Genomic DNA, 12,846 nt, shown 5'->3' on the forward strand with positions numbered 1-12,846 from the left:
AAATATCAAGATCAAGGAGAAGCAAAATTGAAGACGTCAGATTGTAAGATCCAAGACGCAGAAATCGGGAGAAAAAAAAATCCGGAAGAAAGTACAACATACAACATATCGTACATTCTGGAGAATATTGTTGCAGAAATACGCAATAATCACAAACGTACAATCCGTGGAGGAGTTCAAGAAGAGAAGAGAAATCAAGGCAAGGGTTTGATTTCTGACGCCGCAACCAGTTCAAGAAAGCGGGAATCAAGGCAAGGGCTTTGTTTCTGCCAGTTCGAGAAAGCCGGTAATCAAGGCAAGGGCTTGGTTTTTGTCGCTGCAGCCAGTGGAGCTTGGACAAAAGGGCTAAGGATCCGCAAGCTGCAGGGAGACGGACGCGTGAGATCAGCGGTCGGACGGGGCTAGCTGGACGCGCGAAATCTGTTGCTGTCGCTGTACTGTCGCTGTGAGGCTTCGGTGTGGCGTGGTCGTCGGCCGTATCCTGAGATAAGTTCATTAATAAAATTTGTTTCAGCTTTTCTCCCATGGAGGGTTTGTGTAAAAACCTGGGGACGTTCTGCCATAGGATGGGAGATTGGTCTCTGTTCAGAGAGAGATTGGACCAGGCACTCATTTTATATGATGAGAAAATATTGTCACCGGAACGCAAAAGAGCGTTTTTGTTAAATAACCTAACAGAAGAAACTTTTTCTTTGTTAACTGATCTATGTTTTCCTGAGAAAGTTTCCGAAACTACTTTCGAGGAGCTATGTAAATTCTTAACCTCACATTGCAAACCTATTCATAATGTGTACGAGATATTTTATAGATGCAAGCAGTTTGCTTGCGAAACAGTTAAAGAATTCGCCGCAAAGTTAAAGAAAAATAGTTTACTATGTAATTTTGAACAACGATTAGAATCTTGTCTGAAAGATATTTTTGTTATTGGATTATTTAACGAGAAAATGAACCATAAATTATTTATGGAGGCTTTAAATAAACCTTTTTTAGAGTGTGTAAATTTGGCATCTACTTGGGAGTACGTATCAGCGATAGATAATTCAAATTCTAATTTAAACATTGTGCAAAAATTTAATACGAGTAAAAATAGATGTGAAAATCGATCAAGTGATAGAAACTCGCGTACTAAATCACCTTTTAAAAATAACAGTAATAAAGCATGTTTTATTTGTAATAAATCTAACCATTTTCAGAAAGATTGTTGGTATAAAAAGTTAAAACGTAACTTATGTAAAAAGTGGGGTCACCTCAGTAAAAATTGTGAAAATAAAAATATGCCAGGCATGACAAATCATAAAGAGCGTGTGAATACGATATACGCGGTAAATGAATTCTCTGATAGCGAGCCTATATACGTGAATTTATTTATAGACAACATTACGCTACGTTTTGTGGTCGACACAGGAGCTAGTGTAAATGCTATTTCTTACGAAACTTATATGGAAAACTTTGCTCATAATGTATTAGTGAATTACGAAAAAAAATTATTAAGCCATGATAATAATATTTTAAATGTTGTAGGTAAAATGTCGGTTAAGGTCGCGTTTAATTATAAATGTGTTGACACGGAATTCATCGTAATTAAAAACGGTAGTACAAGCATCGTAGGTAGAAATTTTTTGAAATGTTTTGGTGTTAAATTAAGTGGAATAAATCTAGTGAATAATGAGGAAGTTGATCATAATATTCCAAGTGTTTTAAAGTTAAAATTTCCTAAAGTTTTTTCTGATAAGCCGGGACGTTTCAAAAACTACGAGGCAAATATTGAGGTTAGGTCAGACTTCAGGCCAAAGTTTATTAACCCCAGACCGATTCCATATAGTTAACGTGATAAAGTCGAATGTGAATTATTAAAAATGTTAAAGGAGGGTATTATTGAAAAGTAGAAATTAGTGATATAGGTAGTCCGATTGTTAAAAAAAGGACGGTTCAATAAGAATATGTACTGATTTTAAAAATACGTTAAATCCAATGTTAGCACCTTTGAAATATCCTTTACCCAGAATTGAAGATTTAATCTCATCGGGCGAAATATTTTGCAAAGATTGATTTGCGTAATGCTTTTACACAGATTTCGTTGATCGAAAAGTCGAGAAAACTGTGTGTAATTTCAACTCATATTGGTTTGTTTGCATATAAGGTGTTACCTTTCGGACTAACAACAAGTCCGGCTATTTTTATGCAGATAATAGCATCTATTATGGGTGGTTTAAAAAATGTTCGTGTATTTCTAGACGATATATTGTTATTCGGTAACTCGAAAGAGGAATTAAATTCTGTTTGCGAAACGGTGCTAAAAAAATTAAATGGTTGTGGTTTGACCGTTAATGAACGTAAATGTTATTTTTATGAAACGGAAATTGAATATTTAGGCTTTAGAATTTATCAGGAAGGAATTATGCCGTTGGATAACAAAATCAAGGCGATTAAGCATTTAGCCGTGCCGAGAAATATCTCGGAACTACGAAGTCTATTAGGGGCAATATCATACTATAGACGGAATATCTCAGATATTTTGTCACCTCTCTACAGTTTGTTAAAGAAAGGAACCGAATTCATATGGTCGGAGGAATGTAATATTGCTTTTAATTTAGTGAAAGAACATTTAATGTCAGATAACATTTTAGTACATTTTAATCCTAATTTACCTATCAAACTTATTACTGACGCCAGCAATATAGGTATTTCAGCTATGCTCTGTCATGTTTATGAGAACGGGATAGAACGCTCTATTGCTTTTGCTAGTAGGACACTATCGGATACGGAGCGAAAGTATTCGATATTAGACAGAGAAGCGTGTGCCATCATATTTGGTTTAAGGAAATTTTTCCAATTCCTATATGGATAGAAATTTATTTTGTCATGCGACAATAAATCGTTGGTACATATTTTAGATACTAACAAGCAAGTACCTGTTTTGGCGGCTAACCGTTTGCAACGTTATGCGTTGATTTTACAGACATTTCATTAAACTATTGAGTACATTAGTTCGGGCGATAACAAAGCCTATTTTCTATCAAGATTGCCAATGCAGGGTAATGACCCCACGGTGGGGGAAGATTGTAGCAATTATTTTTTAGATTTAATTAGTGATTTAAATACTGAATGTATAGAATCTGATCATTTAAATACTATATCTACAGAAATGGAAATAAATGCGGAAGCCATTAAGATTAGTTCGGAAAAGGATATAATTATTTCAAGTATTATAAATTATTTAAATACAGGATGGCCAGAAAAGAAAAATTTAAATGCTGACTTATTAAAATTTTGGTATATGAGAGATAAATTGTCGGTTCATAATGCGTGTTTGTTTTATAATAACAAACTAGTGATTCCAGTGGAATTGAAGGAATCAGTTTTGAAATTTATTCATCAGTCGCATTTAGGTATAGTAAAATCGAAATGTTTGGCGAGAAATTATTTTTTCTGGTTAGGTATGAATGCGGATATAGAGGTAGTAGTCAGGCAATGTATGCGCTGTGCGGAATGTTTACCTACACCTACTAAAGTACAGTTAGCAAGTTGGCCGGTAAATAATTTAATATTTAACCGCGTACATATATATTTTCTAGGTCCTTTTGGAAATCAAAATTTTTTAATAGTGGTCGATGCTACCACAAAATGGATTGATTTTGTAATTGTACCGAAAGTTGATTCAGATTGTACAATTAAGGCGCTGAAAAAAATGTTCTCTATTTTTGGTATTCCAGAGAAGATTGTAAGTGATAATGGGACAGCTTTTACGTCAGCTACGTTTCAAAAATTTTGCCGTGATTTGAATATCGAGTCCGTGACTTCAGCAGTCCATCATCCAGCATCGAACGGTTTAGCGGAAAATGCCGTTAAAACAGTTAAAAATTTTTTGAAAAAGATATTATTAAATAATAAATTTCCTATTGATTTGGAAGATAGATTTTTTTTTTTTTTTTTTGTTATTAGTTTTTGTATACATACATATGTAACATAATCATGAGTAATTAAGCCTGCAACATTGATTAAAAAACTGTAAAACACATATATGTATACAATATATAACCTTTACGAGAGTTAAATTACTCGTGTGCAAAGGCGGGAACATAGAGAAGTTCATTAAAAATTAAAATTAAAAATTATAACACAATATATACGTGCATAGATAAAAAATAATTATATTTATAAATATATATAATAAAAAATAAATTAAAAAAAGAAACTGTCAATTAAGTATTCTTAATCAATTGCCAATGCGATTCTAGGTAGCCAAACTATTTAAGATATCATTGTTTAGTCTATTTTTGAATTTATTATAGTCAGATTCCAACCTCAGTTCCATTTCCAATTGATTAAACCACATCACTCCATTGTATGTGTAGAAGTGTTTAGTAAAACTGGTATGCATTAATGGTGTACTTAAGCGACCCACTGTGTTATGTCTATTGCTCTCTCTACGCGTACCATGGCGCGGTGTGACTTCTTAGAATCTTTGCGTATTTGAAGGAGCGTATTTTTTATATATGTTTTTTTTAGAGGTGGGACTTGAAAGTCTTGAAAAAGTTGAGAGGTTGAATAATCTGATGGTTTCCTAGTAATAATTTTGTATTTGCTTTTTGGCTACCTTTTCGAAAATTTTTGAGATATTTGATAGTACTGATATGGGTCGGTAGTTATTAATTTCTTTTGAGTCACCTGATTTATAAATCGGGGAAATAATAGTTTTTTTGTATATTGATGGAAAGATTCCCTTTTTAAGACTATTGTTTATAATATATGTAATAGGTTTTTTCAAAAAGTTAAGATGTGTTATTAGAATTTCAACAGTGATCCCATCAAAACCTGGTGCTGACTCAGTTTTTAGGTTTTTATTATATCAACAATTTCATGTTCAGTTACCATTTCGAATTTTCCTATTGTTTTTTTTGATGATGCCACTTCATTCTCTACGGCAGATGTGATATTAACTACGTTATTAGTTATTTTGTTTGCCAGATTTTTTCCGACATTATAAAAAAAATTATTGAAAGCATTTGCACATTGTTTAGGGTTATCCGAAACTTGTACCAAATTATTATTAATATGTAGCTTTAAAATGTCATTGGTTTTCCTTTTTTTATCAATATTCTCATTTATTGTTTTCCAAATTTGTTTATTGTTGTTTCCTGAATTCAATACCTTTTGTTTATAAAATTCCTCTTTAGTGGTTTTAATTAGTGCCGTTAGTTTGTTTCTGTATTTTTTGAAGTGTGAGATGATCGGATTATTTAGTGGATATTTTTTTGTTAGTTTAAATAATGTTTCTTTTTCTCTTATAGAAACCACGATGCCATGAGTGATCCATGGCTTAAGTTTACGAAATTTATTTTTATATGTTTTGTTCGGTATTTCATAGCTTGAATCTTTTATATGTTTTTGAAAGGTGTCATGAAATTGTGATGCACTTATATTCACATCTTCTGTGGTAAGTACAGATTCCCACATTTCGTGAGACAGTTTTTCATATAGTTCTTGGTGATTTATTTTTATTTTAGGAATGGCAGAGTCATTATTATTATTATTTATTTTTTGTTTTTCTATGTTGAGGTTTAGTATACATGTATGATGATCCGTTATGTTGTTTTTCCATATTATTGTTTGGAGATTATCAGTATAGTTGGAATTACACCATATATGATCAATACATAATGGCATCTGATTGTTAAATTCTCTAGTATAACTAGTTATACAGGGTTTAAAGTTTAAAGCGGTCATCATGTTGATATAATTTTCTTTTTCAATAGTATGGTTATTTTCAGCAATGTTTATATTAATATCACCAATCAGAAATTTTTTTGCACATTTATGGTTTAGGATAATATTATTCAGTTCTGTTATAAATGTTGGTATTATAGCTGAGTGTGTCCTGTAGACTGTCATTATTTGAATAGGTATTTTATTATTAATATTCATGTTTATAATAATACAGTTTGCTTTTGTCATATTTATTTCAGTAAAGCGTACGTCTTTATATATTGTTTTAGTGTATACTACAATACCACTATTCTGATTAATATAATGTGAGCTTTAATTGTTGATGTAATTGGGGAGAGTTGGAATGGTTGAGTTAATGTTTAAATAGGCTTCAGTAAGTATGATTACGTCCGGATTTTTTTTAATAAATTTAGATTTACTAGAAAATGGTCAAAATTTTTTTTTATAGATCGTTTGTTTAAATGTATTACGGTAAATGAATTTGGAGTCATTTCAAGTATTGTGTTACAGTCACTAGTGTTGTCACAAATTAAATTTTGAACGTAGCATTTTTTTTCTAGTTGTTGAATAATGTAATCATCCATTTCTATTTAGTATATTAATTGTATCGTTGTGTGTAAAACGTATTTTTTATGGTTACAAGTTAGTTTTATGGTTACAAGAGACACTGATAGTGGTAGTCTCGTATAGAAACATTCGATGCAGATGATAATTATGAAAATAGCTATCTTGAAGGCTATAAATATAATAATAAACCATAAAACGGCCAATAGCAAGGTAAGTAGGTACTGATTATGAAGAGAGATTGATGCGAAGAATAACATGAAATAATATACTTACATACAATTATATAGAGAACTGACTAAAATAGTGCATAAGCATTTGCATTGAGATTTTTTCTCCCACATATAAATAATTGTTATAAGTATGCTGTTATCTATTGACAAAGTATGTGTGATAACAACAGATAAGGCTAATAAATAAATATGGAATACAATACATTTCTTATATAATATCCTGTTGAAATTTTCAAATGACTTTTAAATAAACAAATAATGAATATAATAATTACTGATTTATGCATTTTAAATGATATTAACACAATAATGTAACTCAGGGCACTGTGAATAATTATGCTTTAAATAGGTTGGTACAAAAAATAAGTTTGAGTAGAATAAGCAGCTACGATAAACTGCGATGTATACAAATATATGCCTACTAACAGAATATATAGATACATTCATTAAGTTTTTTCCCAGATTTATATAGATTTCCTGTAAGTAGGTATGAGATTACATAAAAACTCACTGAATGTGTTTAAAATATATAGGCTTAAATATAATACTTTTTTATACATGTTGCTGTTGGTGGTGTGACTCATAAAACAAAAGCAAATAATATGCGATGTAATTAATAATAATAATAAGAATAATAATGGGTGTAGGTATATTAATTTGAGCCCGCGAAAACTTGTCGAAAATGTAGGTATATCCCGTGAAGGTACAAGCGAAGGAAATTATGTTTACATAATTATCAATCTTAAAGTATATATTTATAATAAAGTGAATACTAGCAATAAAAGTGGTTATAGAGTGGTAATAGATCTTTTGGTGGTAATAGATTGGTAAGATAAATAAGTTAGCATCAAGGACGCAACTAAATTGACAAATACATTCAATAACATTAGAAATACACAGAATGTGACTAAAATAGTGCGCAGGTATTTGCAATGATTTTTTTTTCTGATATATGAACAGTTGTTGTTAGTATGTTGTTCCCTAATGTCAAATTATATGTGATAACAACAGCTAAAAGTGGTAAAATATAGAACCCATTACATTGCTTACATAAAATTCTGTGAAAAATGATGAAATAATTCATGAATGAGCATGTAATAAATATAATAATTACCGAAATTTCAATCTTAAATGATATTAACAAAAAAATATAGCTCAGAGCATGGAGCGTACTTAAGTTGTAAAGATGTTGCAGAGAATATGTTGACATAAAATAAATACATACAAAAACATTTGAAATACACAGCGATGTGGCCAAAATAGTGCGTAGGTATTTGCAATGAAATTTTTTTTCTGATATATGCACAGTTGTCATTAGTATGTTATTACCTAATGACAAATTATATGTGATAACAACAGCTAAGGGTGGTAGGTAAATATAGAAAACATCACATTGCTTATTCATTATCTTATTGAAAATTATGAAATGAGTCTTAAATGAACAAGTAATGAATTTCATAATTACCGACTTATTAATCTTAATCAGAGAACGGTGAGTACTCAATCTGTAAATATGTTGGTGCGACGGGTGTGTTGCAATAGAAAAAGAAGTTACAATTACCTTAGTTAATAATAATATTCAATGCCCAGAGTTGCTAAACAAGATTCCATTCAATGTACCTACGCGTTCAACACGCACTTATGTCCTGTTCAGGGTTGATCAAAGTAAAACGAACTCTAAGCAGAATTCTTGCCTGAACAGACAATGCAATAATTACAATAGCGTATTATCTAAGGTTGATATTTTCACTTGCGAACTTACCAAATACAAGAGGTCCATAAAATAATATTTCTCTGATGGTTTGTGAATAATGTTTATGTCTCTATTGTTAATATCTCTGATATGATTTTATTAATACCTTCAACTTCTCTCTATGGCTATAAATGTATTGTTTTGTAAATTTTTCGTTTAATGTAATCTTTTGTTTGGTTTAATTTTTTTTAAATTCATATTCCTTTCTCACAAATTTAAATTATGCTGTCTTAGTTAAGGTCACAAGGAGGAAATCCATAATTGGTTTTATTTTACTCAATAACACTTATGTACCTACAAACTGATTAAATGTAAACTGTCGATTTAGCAAAAAATGAATAAATAAATAAAGTGTGCAATTAAGAAAAAAGACATTTTGTTGATCGGTTACAAATAGGTATTCTAATATATTGTTTTTAAGTTTGGTCACTGAGTGGTGGCGGTAAACATCGAATGAACTATATAATTATTACCTGGTTTGTGTAGCCTCTGAATTGGTGAATTTTACAATTAATTATTAGCACACTTTAGAATATTATAGAGAGCAGTCTGTCTTGTATAACGCGTGGGTACGCAATAAATAATATGGTCTAATCTGTCATTCGCTATTTTGAAAAGACAAACTAAATCAGTCACTGTGCGCCTTGTTGATAAGTCGGTCGGTCTAATTTATCTCTAAATAGTATAAAACAGTCACTATTCGCGTCTGTTTGTTTTTTGCGCTTCCTTTTAAAATAAGCAAAGGATTTTGATTGGATTTTCATTTTCATTTAGAAAATTTCTTCTGAAAGGATTTTGAATATATCAAATTAGTAATATATGAATTTCACATTCCTTGATCTAATAAGTAGTCTATGTTTTTTATGTAATTTCGAAGCCTCATATGCCCTGCATAATGTATCACTCGTGCGATTGTGGAATATGTCAAACGGCACTCCTACTCTGGTAAAATGATCTCATCATCATTTATTACCAGAACTGTGGTGGTATTAGGACCAAAACCCAGGAGCTACTAATTAATGTATTATCGAATAACTACGACGTTATAGTTCTAGTTGAAACATGGCTTGTAGCAAGTATAAATACGGCTGAATTCATAGATTCGCGTTACACGGTGTTCCGACGTGATAGGGACCGTACACTCACTGGTAAAATGGACGGAGGCGGTGTGTTGGTAGCAGTGCGCAAGGAGCTTGCATCTTCCCGGCTCGATGACTGGGAAAATGGTCAAATCGAACAAATCTTCATTTCTATTCCGGTAAGGTCTTTCAATCTCATCATATGTGCAGTATACATACCTCCTGCCTCACAACCTACGGTCTATGATACGTTCTCCGAAAACCTGGAATCTGTATATTCATCACAACCAAATAATACTTTTTGTGTACTAGGAGATATGAATCTACCAACTCTGACTTGGTCATTTTCCGAAGACAGCAGTCAAGGTCTCGCCTCCTCAAATACGGCTGCATCGAAAACTTTGCTTCAAGCAATGTCATTGATGGACTTACTCCAATATAATTGTATACCAAACCATAATGAAAAATACTTAGACCTCGTATTCTACAGTCGCGAAACAAATGTTAAACGTAGCAACAACCCTCTCCTCTCAGAGGATAGACACCACCCAGCCCTTGAATTTGATATATCCTTCGTAATTCAACCAAAAATCAAAAACAAAATACAGCGTAGGCGCAATTTCAGGAAAGCTAATTATGCTCAGATTAATGAGGACATTAATTGTATTGATTGGTTATCTGAAATCGCAAATTTACCAGCCGAAAAAGCAGTAGATCGATTCTATTTAAAAATAAACAGTGTAATTGATAAGCTTATTCCAGTATTGGCACGACGAAATGACAAATTCCCCATATGGTTTACTCCAGAACTTATTAGGTTATCAAGGAAAAAAGATAAAGTCTGGCTCAAATGGAAGACATATAAAGGTCTTTCTGACTATCGTGAATTTTCCTTCTTACGTGCTACATACAAAAAATTGACTTATGAAACCCGAAGGTTATTTTTTGACAACATCGAAAGTTCATTCCAAAATAATATCAAAAGCTTTTGGTCATACATATCCTCATTAAAATCGTCTGATGGATACCCTGCTGTAATGTCCTTCGAAGGGCGCAAATCTAACGATGCCCAGGAAATTTGTGATATGTTCTCTGAATTCTTTAAGTCAACATTTGAACCTTCCTCTATCAATGACCCAATTATTAACATTGACCAACTTGAGGAAGTTCAGGACTCTGGACTTGCGCACATTCACACAATTAAACTACCGGAAAAAGAAGTGCAATCGAGTTTAAAATCGATAGACATAAACAAGGGTGCGGGTCACGATGGAATACCGGCGTTTTTCCTTAGATCTGCTGCGTCGTCACTGTGTGTGCCGCTTACCATAATATTTAATAAATGCCTGAGTGATGGGGTTTTCCCTGATAGGTGGAAGTTGGCCTATATTATACCGGTCCACAAGGGTGACTCGCGTCAAAGAGTGGAAAACTATAGGCCAATATCCATTCTCTCGGCGATCCCTAACTATTGGAAAGACTTGTCCATGACAATATATATCCCCAGCTTGCTGCCAAAATTACTGAACAACAACACGGGTTTGTAAAAGGCAAATCTACCACGAGTAATTTACTTATTTACTCAAATTTCTTATTTACTAGCATGGATCGAGGCCACCAGGTAGATGCAATATATTGCGATTTCAAAAAAGCTTTCGACAAGGTTGACCACCTTATTCTTATTAAAAAAATTATGTACAACGGAATTAGAGGAAATTTATTACGTTGGTTTATCTCATATTTAACAAAAAGACAACAAGCCGTATCATTACGAGGACAGACTTCTAGATGGGAACCAGTTACTTCTGGCGTGCCACAGGGGTCAATCCTGGGTCCGCTGTTGTTTATTCTTTTTATTAACACTGTTACTAAATATTTCATGCATTGTTTATATCTTTTGTACGCTGACGACATAAAAATATTTGCCATTGTTCGAAATTTAAACGATTGTCTTCTCATACAAAGCGACTTAGTAAGGTTCGAAACGTTTTGCAATGAAAACAAAATTTACCTAAGTTACAATAAATGTAAACAAATAAGTTTTACTAAAAATCACAACGCTATCAAACACAATTATTGTATTGGTAATTATTTACTCGAGCGCGTTTACTGTATAAGAGATCTAGGCGTACTTTTTGATTCCAAACTCCACTTCGATGCGCACATAGATAATATTGTGAATAAAGCTTACAGCATGCTAGGATTTGTCATCAGAAACAGCCGTGAATTTCGAAAACCTGAAACATATCTTCTTCTTTACCACACTCTGGTCCGTTCTCAACTTGAATACTGCACCTCCATATGGAATCCACTTTACGATATCTATAAAGAAAATATTGAAAATATTCAAAAGAAATTTCTGCGATGCCTCAATTACAGAATGAGCGCACCCAAACGTGGGTACATAAATATGCTCTCGAGTTATAACGTCTCCACTCTATCTAACCGGCGAACATACCTTGATCTCATGACTCTGTATAAAATCTGTAACAACATTATTGACTGTCCCGACTTACTGAAATTGATAAACTTCAAAGTACCACCCAGAGTAACAAGGCTTAACGACTTATTCCACATTAGCAGGACGCGTACAAATGCTGGTGTCAGGGATCCAATCAGAAGAATGTGCGAATCACTTAATCAGAATCAAAACCTCAAGGACTCTGACTTATTTTTTGATACACGCACTACTTTTAGCAGAAAAATGAAGACTGTTTTCCTAAAAAGTTCAAAGTAAACAACTTAGACATATTTCGTTTAAATATATTTATATATTTTTTACTTTCTGTTTAACATTGTTTATCTATTTATATATATATTTTTTGTTTTTGTTTTACCCTCTAAATTTTTTCAAAAATAATTTGTAAATTCTTAAAAGGATATTGCGCATTTCTTTCATATCTCTATTTGTAAAATAATATTCTTATGTATATATTTTTCCCCTATTTATAAGTGAAAATATTTGTAAATGTTTTCTGCTGTTTAAGTTAATTCGTGAGAAATAGTTTGGATGCAGGTGAATTCTCTAGTTGATGTTTCGTATATATTTTTGTCAATTGATATCTGTATCTGTTTTTTCTCCTTAATAAAAAAAAATAAATAAATAAATAAATAAAGTAAAGAAAAGTCGAAATTTTGTAGTCTAGTCGTAAAAAAATATTTTCTGGAGCTTAAATTACTAACGCTGTTTAAAACTTATGAGATACCTAGATCAAAATAATCTGCTTCGGAATTGTATTTCTTTAAAAGGCCTACAAAAAAGTCCGGGATGGCAAATGTCTATTACCTAAGTCCAGGATGGCAAATGTCTATTACCTAAGTCCAGGATGGCAAATGTCTATTACCTAAGTCCAGGATGGCAAATGTCTTTTACCTAAGTCCAGGATGGCAAATGTCTATTACCTAAGTCCAGGATGGCAAATGTCTATTACCTAAGTCCAGGATGGCAAATGTCTATTACCTAAGCCCAGGATGGCAAATGTCTATTACC

The 12,846-nt window shown here is 32.3% G+C and overlaps 1 protein-coding gene across 1 annotated transcript in view; it reads right to left on the minus strand.

Annotated features, from left to right (window-relative positions):
* Nucleotides 1–401: 401 nt before the first annotated feature.
* LOC149409285 (salivary endonuclease-like) overlaps nt 402–12,846 on the minus strand; it is a 29,800-nt gene continuing 17,355 nt past the window's right edge. Inside the window, exon 7 of the mRNA XM_089649991.1 lies at nt 402–481. Coding sequence (XP_089506117.1) covers nt 402–481 — 80 coding nt within the window. The remainder of the gene's footprint in view (nt 482–12,846) is intronic.

The sequence above is a fragment of the Hesperophylax consimilis genome, unplaced genomic scaffold (assembly GCF_061612785.1).
Source record: "Hesperophylax consimilis isolate HC1 unplaced genomic scaffold, BYU_Hcon_1.0 scaffold_32, whole genome shotgun sequence".
Lineage (NCBI taxonomy): Eukaryota > Metazoa > Arthropoda > Insecta > Trichoptera > Limnephilidae > Hesperophylax > Hesperophylax consimilis.